Source organism: Melanerpes formicivorus, unplaced genomic scaffold (assembly GCF_026170545.1).
Source record: "Melanerpes formicivorus ecotype bairdi unplaced genomic scaffold, bMelFor1.0.p_v2 SCAF_28, whole genome shotgun sequence".
In the NCBI taxonomy this organism is placed as follows: domain Eukaryota; kingdom Metazoa; phylum Chordata; class Aves; order Piciformes; family Picidae; genus Melanerpes; species Melanerpes formicivorus.
In genome coordinates this window covers 4135455-4150351 of record NW_027142380.1, presented here as the reverse complement: position 1 = coordinate 4150351, position 14897 = coordinate 4135455, and the positions used below count along the sequence as shown (strand labels likewise).

At 43.4% G+C, this 14897-nt stretch overlaps 1 protein-coding gene across 6 annotated transcripts in view; it reads left to right on the top strand.

Moving 5' to 3' along the window:
* ADAMTS9 (ADAM metallopeptidase with thrombospondin type 1 motif 9) overlaps nt 1-14897 on the top strand; it is a 91333-nt gene that overhangs the window by 14372 nt on the left and 62064 nt on the right. For 5 of the 6 annotated variants that reach the window (XM_068154280.1, XM_068154278.1, XM_068154281.1 and 2 more), the window contains exons 4-12: nt 921-1207; nt 2381-2464; nt 2567-2688; nt 3081-3121; nt 3246-3351; nt 5199-5345; nt 6219-6360; nt 6581-6688; nt 11354-11499. In XM_068154280.1, coding sequence (XP_068010381.1) covers nt 921-1207; nt 2381-2464; nt 2567-2688; nt 3081-3121; nt 3246-3351; nt 5199-5345; nt 6219-6360; nt 6581-6688; nt 11354-11499 — 1183 coding nt within the window. The remainder of the gene's footprint in view (nt 1-920; nt 1208-2380; nt 2465-2566; nt 2689-3080; nt 3122-3245; nt 3352-5198; nt 5346-6218; nt 6361-6580; nt 6689-11353; nt 11500-14897) is intronic. The other variant, XM_068154279.1, reaches the window with a different exon arrangement.

The following is a 14897-nucleotide window of genomic DNA, read 5'->3' as shown; positions in this document are numbered from 1 at the left end:
TTCAGATCTGGCTTTATATTAAATGCAGAAGTGAACAGTCTCTCATGGATGAATCACATTCAATTAGCTACTTCCTATGATGAACTGATTAAAAATTAAGTGGCATCAAATAAGACTGATTTTTCCTCTTACATTTAAATAATGCTATAATTACATACTAATCAGATGGTAAATCTTAATTGTACACGTTCCATATGTTTTATTTGCCTGTTCTCCCTCCTCACTTTGTCGTCTTTGTATCAGCATGGAGTATATTTTCAGGCTGCTTTTATGTTTGGCCTAATTGAATATCAAAAGCAGTATATGTGAAACTTCCTGAATTCTATTCTTTAGCCAGTGGCAGCTGTGCTATTAGATGACCTTTACCATTCCCGTAGCACAGAATAATAAAGGGAGGGGGGGAACTGAAGCCCAGCCGTGTTATTGTTAGAGACAGAAATAAATCATATATAATTGCTTCGCTATGAAGGCCAAATCCTGCCGTCCTTCATGCCTGAGTTAGAAATACAGGATTTGGACCTTTGTTTCCTGTGGTTTCCTGGCCACCTTGGACGTGCCCAGAATCCTCACGCTGCCGCTGCGGTGGCTAATTACCATCACTGGGCTCACATCGCGTTACACTGCGCTGCAGCTCAGGCTCCATCCCTCCTGGGACAGCTCTGCTGCAGGAAGCCTCTACATGAATGTCTGCCTTCAAGTGTCACTGGTTTCCATAAGGTGACTTTTAAAAATAAGAAAAGCCTTAGATGATGTATTACATAGTGGGCTTCCACAGAGTACCTCTGGTTTGGTTAACTGTTTGGAGCGAGCCTGCTTAATTTGCTGAAGTAAAGAGGTATTTTGACATTACGTTGCATGTGGTATTAACTGTATCCACTCCAGAATGTACTTTATGGTTTCATCTGCTTTTTTAATCACAGATCATGAACACAGTCACAAAAAGAACAAGCAGAAACACTGGAGAAGGCAGCGAGTAGAAAGCAGCATATTGTCTGATGTGGAGGTGTTGAAACATAGCCTGGAAATGAATTCATTTTCTGTGGAGAGCAACAAGACTGGGAACATCAGTGAAAAGAAGAGCCACAAACGAACAAAGCGCTTTCTCTCATACCCTCGGTTTGTGGAAGTGATGGTGGTGGCTGACAGCAGGATGGTTGCCTACCATGGAGCCAATCTACAGCACTATGTCTTAACGTTAATGTCAATAGTAAGTATTCAACTAAGGGGAGTGGATTCACCCACAGATCATCTTCTAGTGGTCAAAGAGTACCCTTTCCACTGTGGTCTTATGCAATACTGCCAATGTGCTGTGACTAGACATGGAGATAATGTTGGGATTACTGTGAAGCTTGGTAAAACTCAGCTAGGAAATACTGGATTCATAGAATCATTGAATTGTTTTGGTTGGAAAAGACCTTAAGGTCGTAGAGTCCTATCATTATCTAAGTACCAAGTTTCCTGCTAAATCGTATCCCTTAGCACCACATCTCTGCTTTTAAACACCTTGAGGGATGGGTGTTCAGCCATCTCCTTGGGGAACCTATTCCAGTGTTTAATAACTTCTTCAATGAAGAAGTTTCTTCTAGTACCTTCTTCCTTTCAAAACCCATCATGTTTTCTAATCCTTCCCACACCTTTCCCCTCCATCTTTCTGAACCTCAGGCAGAAAGAAAAATAGCAGCAGCCCTTTAGTCCACATACTGTAGTATTCTTTTTATTTAAGCCCATGTAAAATAGCAGCTGAAGTAGAAAGAAAAATACTTTGGGGACTATGCCTTCCAAGGGATTGATGCTGGTAGTTTATGCAGTTACCTGAGTTCTCTTGCTGTTGCAAGGAGAAGGTCACCTTGATCCCTAGCACAGTGCTAGAGCTGGCTTTCCAGGATGAGGACAAGCATTTTAGTATCTACTGGTACTAGGATACAGTAGTGCTGTGCCCAGTCAGTCAGCTTTGTAGACACAGTGACTGGAAATGAGTATCCAATGCAATTATGTCACTGGAGGGATTTTCATCCTATTTGAGGGTAGAAGTGCAGTGAATGCATGATCTAAAACTGTCATGTCCAAATGAGGCACCTCAAAGAATGAGTTGCTTTTGAGAGTCTTGGTCGGTGGTCATTGTATCTTAGCAGAATGGTCCTGTAACTTGGTGAAATGTGCTAAAGCAAAAAGAAATGTTTGGTTTCTGCAATACCAGCAGGTTGGGTCCATTCTAAAACTGCTTCTGTCAGGAGGTTTCTCCAAGCAGCGTCAGAGCACGTAGTGGGGCAGAAGAACAGCTCAGGTGAAAAGCAGTTGCAAAATAGAAAATGTGTGTTTTGTCTTAATTGTTTGTGTCCTGGAATGTTAGCAATAATCTGAATATTTCTTTTTTAAACAGGTGGCTTCTATCTACAAAGACCCAAGCATTGGGAACTTAATTAATATTGTTATTGTGAAATTGGTTGTGATACATAATGAGCAGGTAATGGAAGTGATTTTCTTGACCTTCTGTTTCACAACGGCATTTGTAGCAAGCCTTGTGATGAATAATTAAACTACCTGCTCTCTCTGTGTTCCTTATTAGGATGGTCCTGCAATATCTTACAATGCCCAGACCACATTAAAAAACTTCTGCCAATGGCAGCAATCCCAGAACCACCCTGAAGGAAGTCACCTTCGACATGATACAGCTGTGCTTGTTACCAGGTATGGAGAATATCCTCATAAAGACTGTGGCCAGTCATGTATCAGAGCCTGTGAGCATTTAATGTACACAGCGATGGGAGGTGTTTGGGTTCTGATGTGGATGTAATGACATTAGCAGTTATGGAAGCAGTGTAACTCTGAGCAGGACTGGGATAGCCATAGATGACTCTTGAGAGGTTCAGGGCTGTCCAAGTCTGCTCATGGGTTTAACATGTGATGAAACAGTGGCTATGGTAGGAAGTTGGTTCAGACTCTGCTGAAAAAAGTGACAGACCAACACGAGAAGGTCTGTTGAAGAACCAAGAATTGCTTTGGATTTTGTTATTGTTGTGCTTGTGCCTTAACTTGCTGCTGCATTGAAAATTAACATGTCAGGTCTGTTCTGCTTTCAGGCAGGATATTTGTAGAGCGCACGACAAATGTGATACTTTGGGTAAGGAAAATCTTTCCTTTGTCTCTTGATATTTTTTTTTTCTTTTTGTAGTGACAATGTGAGTTGCCTGTGCTGAACTGTGGATAATATTTCTTTGTTCATAAACCCCTTTGTTCTCTCCTAGGTCTGGCAGAGCTGGGCACAGTCTGTGACCCTTACAGGAGCTGTTCAATTAGTGAAGATAACGGACTGAGCACTGCTTTCACAATAGCACATGAACTTGGCCATGTGTATGTTTTATGTAAATACATTTACATTTAAATAGTCCAAAATTTATGCTAGCTGGGGCTTGCCAACCAGGCTAAGACTTGGTACCTGCTGAGCCTAATTATTTGAGAGGAGATAAATACACTTTTGGTGGTGTGACTGGGAGGAGGTTAGATACTCCAGAGCCTATCTGACAGCAGCAAAATGAACAGGCCCACATTTTGGGGAGGCCGAGTGACAGGGTACAGACAAGCAGCACCTAAGCAAGGGAGGAGAGCTAACAAAATCCCTGCATCTTCTCACATCTACATGTGGGTCTCAGAAGAATCTGCCCCAGTAGACATGATGTCCTGGCTAAGCCATTAAGACTATCCAGGATTTGGACCAGAGTTGGGATGTGCTGGTTACCTTGGGGAGAACCAAGGCGAGAGGCACAGGCATGTCTCATTTGGCCTCAGAAATGAAGTCTCCTCCAAGAGCTTTATCTAGGGCCTCTGGCCTATATCTATGTGAGGCTGCTCACTTCCTCAGCTACTTCATGAAGAAAAATCGGATACTTCTGGACATCACTGGAAGAGATGCTGTTATTCAAGATGCACCTCCTCCAAAGGAAATCTTTTAACTGATGTTGACTCTTTTTGAGCATGGTAGTGAGAAAAACCCATTATCCTCCAGCAGCTACATCTTTTATGCAACTGGTTCAGTCCCAAACAACCTCATGCCTGGTTTGCAATGAAAGTCTGTAGGTGTGGAATGGATAAGTTCTTGGGAACAGCTCTCTTATTGTTTTAAACTCCATTTTTCTTCATGGAGAACTGGCTCAGATGGTCTATTTTTAACCACAGTAGTATTTGTTTAAATGAGATTTCCTGACAGAAAGTCCCCAAAGGTTTGGCATTCCCCACACCTAACCTGTGGCTAATTCCTTTGCTAACACTGCTCCAGAGCTGCCGGAGGGGTTAGCAGCGTTCCTAAGCAGGAAATGCCTCTTTGCTCTTTTACAGGGAGCAGAGTGAAAAGGTGGTTCATTGGAGGTAATCTTAATGGGATATAAACTCTCCAGCCTTCAGATGCAGGATCACACTGGGTCATTTCCCCTTCTCCACTTCAAACAGCAAAGCGCTTTAAGCTGTTCTGTCTCCGTTAGCGTGTTTGCCACATTCTTCAATATGTCATGTGCTGCAAACTTCACGTGGGTTTCTGCTGAGGCTGATGCTTGATGGCATTTTGTAAACCTACCACATAAAGTAGAGGAGCCAAGTCTGTCCCTGGTGCAACCCTATTTAGGCAATACAGGCAGGATCAGCGTGGCCCAAAGTATTCCACCACATTAAACGGCGTTTTGCGGCCAGTGTAGAGTGCTGCCTATGTACATGAGTGACTTCAGGCAGTAGTGGTTGGTGGGCTCAAATCATTTATCTCCTTCAGAAATGTACTCCCCCAGATCAACTCTTGGCTCTTTGGCTCAATACCAGAGAATTTGCTGGGCTTATGAAGGTGGGGCCAAAGCCCAGCCTGCCTGCAAGTTCACAATCATCAGCTGAAAAGGAAACTACAACTGAAATTGCATCTTACTCCAGGCTCTTTCAAGGGCTTGTCTGGCTAAATACATGCAGTCACAGTGTGGGGAGCTTACTGGGCAGCTGTGTAGCTTTTTGCATAGGAGGGCTAGGAACCCTATTTAGGCAATGCTTGTGGGCACTTATGAATCTGTGTATAGTAACACTTATATTCTGTAATATCTGCTAGCAAGATATGTAGGAAAAAGTCTTGCATCCTCCTATATTTAGCTCAAGTTGTTCTTGCTATACTAAATAATTGATGTTTGCCACTTGAGTGACTCTACTTTTCACTGCTGTTTTTCTCTTAGCTTTAACATGCCACATGATGACAATCATAAGTGTAAAGAAGATGGAGGTAAAAATCAACAGCATGTCATGGCACCAACACTGAACTTCTACACCAATCCCTGGACATGGTCAAAATGCAGTAGGAAATACATCACTGAATTTCTGGAGTAAGGCTCTGCATATGGATTTGTTGGGCTGATTTTACATGTGCATGCATCCCATGGGGTTCTTCAGTTAATCTGAAGTCCTAACGTGCAGTGTTCAGAGGAAATCAGAAGGATTTGTCTGTGCACGCATCCTTTACATAGAACAGGAATGTACCCCTGGCATCCAGTCCCTGCCAGTTTAGCCTCATGATAAGCTGGCAAGGACCAGCCTCTCTATGGGGATGAATAAGTCTTCCCCCATGGATATTGCTTTTAAGGAATGTATGTTCTCCTTGAACCTGAAGAGTGAGTTTTCCAAGCCCTGTGGCCCAGATACGGAGCTGTGTTTTAGGAGGCAGATTGAATCTGCCTTTCTGCTTCACAGGTCAAGATAAAGCCCTGGCACTAGTCCATGGTGGGAACACTGTTCCAGGAGCCTGCGGGTCAGTTTGATGCACAGTGATCGCCCATTTTGCTGTGATGCCTTCCTATATGCTGTGATGGGGAACAGCATGAGAGCCATGATGATGTTCTGGCAAATCCAGGAGCTCGGTCCTTCAGACGGTTCTTCTGCAAATCAATGATTTTCTGTCTAACTATGAACCAGCGCTTGCTCAGCAGCTAAATGTGGGTTGTGCACACTCAGAAATGCTTTTGCCAGAGTAGCTGACTGCACTGTGGTGGATGGTCATTAGCACAGCACAGGCATTGTGGTGGTGAATGGGTAATGCACCCTCCTGTGGTCCTGTGCTTGAGCCTGCAGTAGCTGTTGTAGTGCTTGTTAAATGTGGCAAATGTGGTGTGCATATACCCTAAGGCTAGCTCAGGTGAACACCAATGGGTTCTAGCCTTGTCACCTCCTGTTTAACACCATTTTTCTGGTTTCTGTTATAGTACTGGTTATGGTGAATGTTTGCTTGATGAACCTTCATCAAGAACTTATACGTTGCCTCAGCAGCTCCCAGGCCTGATTTATGATGTTAACAAACAGTGTGAGTTAATTTTTGGACCTGGATCTCAAGTGTGCCCGTATATGGTAAGTGGAATTTCACACCTTGGTTTTGCTTGTGTAGCCAGAGCATACTAAGGCCGCATGGGGTTGGATGAATGGGAGGCTCAAGAGCTATCTAATTACTGTCCAGCTTGTGAGTTCATGATAAGTCCTGGAGGGATAATTTTATAAAGTATCATCTATCTGGTAGGGCACATGGCACGTGTTTATTGAATATCTTTTAATGTCTTTTCAATAACTTAAGCAGATGCAGTGCCGACGTCTTTGGTGTATTAACATTGATGGCGCACACAAGGGATGTCGCACCCAGCACACACCTTGGGCTGATGGGACAGAATGTGAGCCTGGAAAGGTCTGTAACACCCTCTGGTTCATGCCTCTTAGCTATGTTTACTAGGGTTCAGGCGAATCATAGCAGTCACAATCATTCCGTCCTAATGGCCACTTGTATGGTGCACAGCTTCAAACTACAAGGATGGAAGCCCAAAGCAGCTCTCTGTATTTTAAGCCTGGTGCTCATGGGTCAGCTCTGCCCCAGATAATGGGATTAAAGTCAACTGCTTGGCATAATGTTGTTTAAAGTAGATATTCCTTCTGCAGTGCTTATTTTTCTAAATTAATGCCCTTGAGTGAACTCTTGAGGAAAAACTTTTGCAAAGCTTCTCTAGGCTTTTATTAGAAATTTCCTATGTGATGTGAGCAATTAGTAATTTTATGTAACATAAACTTGCCAACTGGCTTCTCATCTTGACAGCTCCAGAGTAAAATATCGAATGAGTTGACATTTTCTGTATGGAATATTTTTGGCAGTAATTCACAGGAACTTCCCATTTCCTTGCACAGTGTTAATTTCCAGCTAGCATTGTGGTTTCTAGAATAAGTATTCAGTTTTCAGTTGTCCAGATCTGGAGGAAAAATTGTTGAGGGTTTTTCTTTTTTCTTTTATTGAGATACTGAAGCTTCTGAAGAAAAATGCTAAGTAGTTTTTGCCATTTGTGCCTGAACAAATACATTCTCCATCTGGATCTGGTGGAAAAAAAGTGTGATGTTATTCTACGAGGTGTAGCTTTAAAAACTACTTTACTAGCTATTAATGATCAACAAAGTTTCCTTTAGAAAGAGTCTACATTTTAATTCATAGTCTTTCAAATGTATGTTAATAAAAATAGCTGCATACTGTTTCAGAGAGAATTCTCCATACAGACTGTGCATCTCCTGGTAATTAGTATTTTAGTGTACGTGTCTGAAAAGTCCATTGTTCCGTGACACTTGACAATGAGCATAATGTATTAATTTGCCTTCCTTTCTTAGAGAAAAGTGCAGTCAACACATTTGGGTTTTTTTGTTAAGAACATGTATTAGAGTTATGGTTGGAAATCCTATTCCTGTGCTGCTTCTTGGAGCCAGTGGTGCACCAGTGTTTTCTGGGTTTATGTAAAATGCCCCTCTTTTGAGACTCAGGATAAAGTTTAGGCATCTGTGGAGTCCCCGTGACTTGAGCCTTTGTGTCTTCAGCTCCTCAGTTTGTAAGCTTGAGGTCTGCCTACCACTGGAAACTCAGAAATAACTATTTTCTTGAAATTCCAAAAATCTAGCCTGAAATTTTATTCTGACAAACCTGCTGTTTCCTTTGGATATGGCCAGAGTGATATGCAAGCAACTGCAATGGAGCAGTTTAGCACTTCCTCAGTCCTCTATGTCCTGCAAAAGACAATGTCCAGCTTCATGGCTCTTAATAATTTTGCTTTTGTGTAAGCAAAAACTTTTCAGTCCACAAATTTAGGCAATTTGACGAGTTTAGACAAATTAGAAACATGTGACCTGATCTTGTCAGCCGAGAGCAACTTGACTCTTAAGCCAACCTGATCTATTCCATTCCATTCCATTCCATTCTATTCTAATGCAGACCACTTGTGTTAGGGCATTTGAATGTATTCTCACAACAAAGCATTACAGTGTATCTCTTGTATCTGTGTGTTAGTCTAAATCAAGCTGAAGGTTTGGATCATCATAAGCTTTCTCTCTTCCTCAGTGTTTACTTGAGCTTGTAAAGTGCTGAGGTGTGAGACTTGAGTGCTTTCCATTGGAATAAACCACTATTTTGGTACTCTGCTGTGGCTAGGAGCCCCATCAAACTGCTGCTTGCTGACTAATGCTGTGCATCATGTCTGCATGTTTAAAGCCTGTGATACATAGATTGGCAGATGGAGAGAATACCATTCTATTTCTGATGGAGATATCTTTGGAAATGAGGGAGCCTGAACAGCTAAAAAAATAATAATAAAAAAATAGCTAAAACTACTAGGATGTAGATTAAACCAGGCTCTAAGTTTATTCTTAAACCAACATGGGAGCATTAGTATGTGCACATTCTGCATGTGAAGACACTGACTCTGATATGGTTAAATCAAGTAATAAGCCCAGCCCAGAGTTTGGCCTTTACTGGGTGAGCACCAGTTGTGATGGTTTACAGCTTTTCACAGCACCAGTGTGTTGTCAGGTGGAAAAAAAATCAGTGAAAGAAAAGAAAGAGTGTGGTAAACCCGGGCCTCTATCTCTTGTGGTTTTAAGGGTTGTTAAAGAATAGTAAAAGAAGAGTAGCCGAATAGTAATCATTTCTTTCTCCTGCCGTATGGCAGCAGGTAGCGTATCTGTTATGCATGCATGAAGCTTCACAGCACTTGTCTGCCCCCTGCTAATCTATTCAGCTGAAGTCAGCCCAAGGATGGGAGCTGGATTTGGTGAATTATCTGGGACTCCAGTGGCAAGACAAAGGAAAGGAAAGTCTGTTGTAATGTCTCCCATCCCTTCCATTGCTCTCCTCCTCAACTGTGTATCTAAGTTATTTTGAATTTGCTCCAGACACAAAACTCTTTTATTCTCTTCAGTTCTCTAATCTGTATGCTCATAGGAAGGAGAACCCTGGCAGGCTGTTTAGTTTCTCTGTTGTAACTCAGCACAGAAATTATTTTTAAAATGCAAAGGCAGAAAGGTTGCACAGCCAGCCTGTTCACAGTGCAATCCCAAGAAATGCCATTGCCTTTCCATAAGACAATCTTGCTGTCTATTTAAAACAGCTGCTTCCACCTTCACCCTTAAATTGCCAGCAACTCCAAGCCCCCAATTTTTAATGAAATTAAGGGATATAGGTGATTTCCTGGTTAATTCTCAACCATCAGATAGGAGACATATAGGTCATGTCACGGTCTGTTAGCTGTGTATATTCACTAGTTAGCTATTCAGTCGTCTCTCTCTGGGTCAGTGGTGCCAAGCATGGCTGTGGTTATATATTTAGCTGTGAGCATCAACATTGCTGCAAGACGTTCCCCACTGGGACAGCACTGTTGGATTGGTGTCATGTATTTTTGTCTGTTGATAATAGCTGTCAGACCTCTTTGTCCCTGTGCAGGCCTGGCAGAGGGGTGCTCATCCTGCAGTTTTTCAAACCTCTAAATGTCAGGAGGCATTGTGAATCATGAGGGTTTGTCCTGCAGCAAAGAAACGGGCATTTCACCTTATTTTTTTCCTGCCTTTTACTGTAGCAGATATTTTCCAGCCAGTTTCTCTCTGGGGAATCAAATCTTCAGATGAAAGTAAATCCAAGGCACATTGCAGCCTAGAGACCAGGCTCAGCTCTGAACAAACACTGCATTCAGAGTCCATGCTACAAGTTGTTCAGCTGTGCTGCAAACCATGCCCATAGGCAAATGTACCTGAGGTCAGCTTTCTTCATCAGCAGAGCAGCATGGCAAGATATAACCATTGTGGGCTAAAGGTACTAAAATGCTGCAGAGCCAGTGGCCCATGGGCTGGGTACACAACCCCCATGATAACTTGGGTTTGCTCTCTTTTGCTAGATAGCTTTCTCTGAGGTGGTTCATAAGGATGTCTGAAAAGGGAGGAGAACTCATGGTGTGTCTTGACACAGCCTTGTTCTGCTGTTAGTAATAGGGCTGAAAAAATGAGTTAGATGTGTAAATTCAACCCCATTTCCGTAAAGATCATCAGATGTTTCCCTGACTGTAGAGTATCTGATGTGAAGAAATATTGCAAGGGAATGTTTTAGTGATGCATTGCATGTTTGTTTTCTTCTTTGAGTATTTAACCTCTTTTAATCTGTGGGCAGTCATCAATGTTTGGGTATCCTATAGTGCCGAAGATTTCAGCATCTGCCAGCAGAGGAGTGTGTCTCTGGGTTTAAATCTGCCTGAGCAAGCACTGTTCAGTGAGAAGGAAGCCTTGCTCTCATGAGTCTTGTGGACATGTTCTCCATGCACTCTGATGGGGCCAGAAAGTGACTTCTCTTGATCATACCTCTCCAGAAGTCCATGTAGTTGAACTAGCAAACATACTACAAAGGGACATCATTTAATGAAAATGTCCTGTCCATGAAAATGGAGGACAGGGGCTTGCCAAGATAATTTGAGCCAGTTTTCCAAACAAAAGAAAAGAGTTAGAGCTGGAAAACAAAAGTGTAGTCCAGGCCTTGGCAAGTTTCATGTTATGACTGAGTGAAAAAAAGTACTTTGGACTGAGGAATTATTTTTCTATTTCATTTGCCCTTTGAATTTGAAAGTTTCCCTTCCTGCTTTGTACAGCTGTGGGGAGGTTTGAGAGTTCCCTGTTTTTTCCCCTACTGTCTGTCTCCTCCTGTGACATGGTGTGGTTCCTGCTGCTCTCCAGGAAATCGGATAAGCAACTTTTTTAAAAGCCATGACCATTGCCATGCTGTTTGGCAGCAGTAAATCGGGAGTATTTGATGGTTGCTCTTGTCCTCAAGTCATCTTCCCGTGAATCACTCCTATGGACTCTGCAGCTTGCCTTCACTTCTTCATTTAAGGGTACAGGGAGATGAAAAATGTAGGGGTGACAGACAAAAAGTGATGAAGTCAAGTTGCATTGAATTGCAAAACCTTTGCTGCATTTTGTGTGTGTTTGAGAAATAAGTAAGTATGGTGTTGGTGTCTGGGCTGGTCACCAGTGGTCACCTCTTCCCATCTCTCTCCCCCACATGCAGCACTGCCGATTTGGGATGTGTGTGCCCAAAGAGCGAGAGGCGCCGATGATAGATGGAGCATGGGGGACCTGGAGCCCTTTCGGGACCTGCTCGAGAACCTGTGGTGGTGGCATAAAGACGGCGATACGGGAATGCAACAGGCCTGAGTAAGTGCATGGAGGGGGAGTGCCAGTGGATGAAATGGGGAAAAGCAATTGGGTTGCCCAAATGGGCTGAAATCCCCTTCGACTGTCCCTAGTCCACATGCGCTCAGGGAACCAGTGGCTTTGCCTGGCACAGGTGAGACAGGACAAGAACCAAGGAGGAGCCAGTCTCCTGTTTGATCTGTGGGTAAAGTGCATTAAAAAGGGATCCCTTCAATGGAGAGAGAAGGAAAAAACTAACATCTATATGGGCTTACTGCCTCCTGTTTCCCTGGGGAGGTGCAACTGTAGTCTCACTTCCAATGGTGCTTCTCTTCCTCCAAAGCTGTGGATCAGAAAGGAGGGAGAAGGGAAAGAGACATGGTTTTGTCTATTTTTTACCATTTTACCCCTGCTTTCATTGCTTTTGCAGCTGTTCCTACAGGCCAGATCCCTTATACACTTTTCTCCCACTTTACTCCTGCTTTGGCTGGTTTTGCAGCTTTTGGCTGCTCATGCAGCTGATCCTTTATACAGTTACATGTGAGCTGGTGCAGACTAGCTAAACCTCAGCAGAAATCTGTGCTCCATTAAAAAGTGGCATTCAAAAATGTTTGCCATCAGCCTGGAATGTAAATTCCTGTGCCTTTTGAAATGGCAGTGAATTTTGCTGCAGGCTGCAAGAAGACAAATGTGTGGCCAGCAAAATATTAGTAATAGGTTGAGCAACTGGTATGAAAACAGCCTGTCTACATGAAATGTGAATTGTGCTGGTTTCTATTTAACTGCTTCTTTTCAGCCTGTGAGAGAAGGAAAGGCTAGGCAGGATGCTTTCTGGGCTCTCATTTGAGACTAAGACATGTAGAAGAGAGGGCTCTGCAGAGCCAGTTGAGCCAAAGGGCTTAAAAAGATTGAGCAGCCTCATTCCACTTTCTTATCTGGTCTTGGACAGCTTATTACCAAGCAAATTGTCATGAGTGATGTGCCAGTGCCACTTTCATTACTGCTAATGGAAGACAGGAGAGCTTGTACCTGCAGCACCAGCGCTGAAGTGACAGGAGAGGCTGGCTCGGCACGGCTGCACAAGCGCTGGAAGAGAAGGTTGAGGCTTAAGGGAGTAGGTCATCAGCACATTAATTAATGTGATGCTGAAAAACACAAGCACAAAGAAGTTCTCGTCTTGCTGTGCTGAGTCAGCACACACCATATGGTCTTCCAGTAGCCATAGAGACGCACACAAAAAATGTCTTTCCACATGCAAAAATAGCCATGCTGCCAAACCTTTGGATGCTGTCAGTGAGATGTATCCCCATCTTCTGGAGAGGCATCTGTTTGGACTGCTATCTTTTTGTGATAGAAAATTTCCTTTATCCTAAGGGCTAGCCAAGGGATTTTAAATTCCATCTTCTCTTATAGCTTGTGTTCTGTATCTTGGCATTCCATGAGGCATATTCCTTTGGCAGGGCTTTGCAAAAGCACCTAAATACACTCAGCACCAAGCTGCTTGTGAAATCCCCTGCGCTTATCATTAATAGTGGTTATTTTCCAAGCCCCCTTTCGAGAGCCATGTAGCTGGCACTGGCCTCTTCACCAACCCCTTGCAAAGTCTCTGCAAGGAGTCATCTGCCCTAGCACCATACACGGAACTTTACACTGTCTCTGTGATTTTGTCCCTGTAATTTGACATCGTTGCCTGGGCTCCTGCCGCCTGCATACCTGTTATCATGGGCCTGCTGAGGTGAAGGAAATGAATGGGGCACTGCTGGGTACTTTCAAAGGACTTAAAAAATATACAGGGTTTCTCCTCTGCTGTAGAAGGCAGCAAAAACAACCCAGATCGTAGAATCATAGAATCAATAAGGTTGGAAAAGACCTCAAAGATCATCAAGTTCAACCTGTCACCCAAGACCTCATGACTACTAAACCATGGCTTCAAGTGCCATGTCCAATCCCTTTTTGAACACCTCCAGGGATGGTGACTCCACCACTTCCCCTGAGTAAGGTCTAAAATAGATTTTAGTAAGTCTTTTATATTCTAAGATGCTTTAGATATGATGCTTTAAATATTCATTCTTTATATTCAAAGATGCTTTAGCTTTTTTAAGCTTTTTCTGTGTGTAAGGATCTGGGGTAGAATCTTGCATGCTGGTAGAATATTGTGTTTAAAGAGCGGTATGCCTCAGAAATTGCAGCAGGCTGTGTTTTGACACTGAAGGAATGTAGTAGCTAACCAGACCAGACCCTTCCCATCAAGACTGCCCACTTGGGAACGGGAGGCTGGCTGATACAGACAAAGCCCATGACTGCAACGTGTCACAGAGAAGGTCTGTGGTGCAAGCCCTGGTTTTCAAAGCAAGGCATAGTTGCAGAATTGTAGGGAAAAGGCATATTTCATAAGATGTCAATATTAGGAGCCCTAGTTTTGGGAATGGCTTTCTGAATGAGGCAGTGTTATCTCTGGGTGTAAGTCAGATCATGTATGTGTTTTTTAGTCCATTACAGAGGCAACCACCTGTGCTGAAAGTTGGCTGAGCTTGACATGTAAACTCATCTATAGATAACTGTGCTGGCCACTGGCAGCACACATATCAATTCCCTGTGCCCAGGGCTTCCTGAGATGCTGCAAAGGAGATCTCAAACTGATTTGTGCATGCTAGAGCTTCACAGATTTTTCTGCAGTCAGAGCGCACAGGCAGATGTGCAAATGAACATACATGCCCCACATGTTAGTTCTCTAGGGGCCTTTTGTTTTGGCAGTCTGAGTGTCCCAGGCAGAGCTGCTGGGGCTGAGCATGTGCAAAGCACCCTCAGAACAACACTTCTTGGTCAAATGCCTGTACTTGGTGCTCCTGGGCTGCTAAGAGATGGGTGCTGCCTCAAGGTTTATGAGCAAAAACGCTTGGGGTTAGTAACTACAGATGATGCACTAATCATTGTATATTAAAGACCTATTGAGGTGGGAATGGGTATGAGACCCTGCTGTCCCCAGACTTGTCTGCTGTGCCCTGAGAATTTCTGGCGTACTGGAAAGAACACAGCAAAGCTGGGGCGTGTGCAGGAGCTTGTGAAGGCAACAATGCTAGATGCAGGTCCACAGCAGCTGTTAAGTGATCAGATAGATGATTCAGGGAGAAGGGAAATCAAGGCAGAGTAAGGAGGTTTCTAGATATATACTGCTTTCCCTTCCATCTCTGTGGTACATTGATGGTTATCCATAAAAATATTATGCATTGGGAATAGAATAGAATTAACCAGGTTGGAAAAGACCTTTGAGATCATCAAGTCCAACCTGTCATCCAACGCTATCTAATCAACTAAACCATGGCACCAACTGCCACGTCCAGTCTCTTCCTAAACACCTCCAATGGTGGTGACTCCACCACCTCCCTGGGCAGCCCATTCCAATGGCCAATCACTCTTTC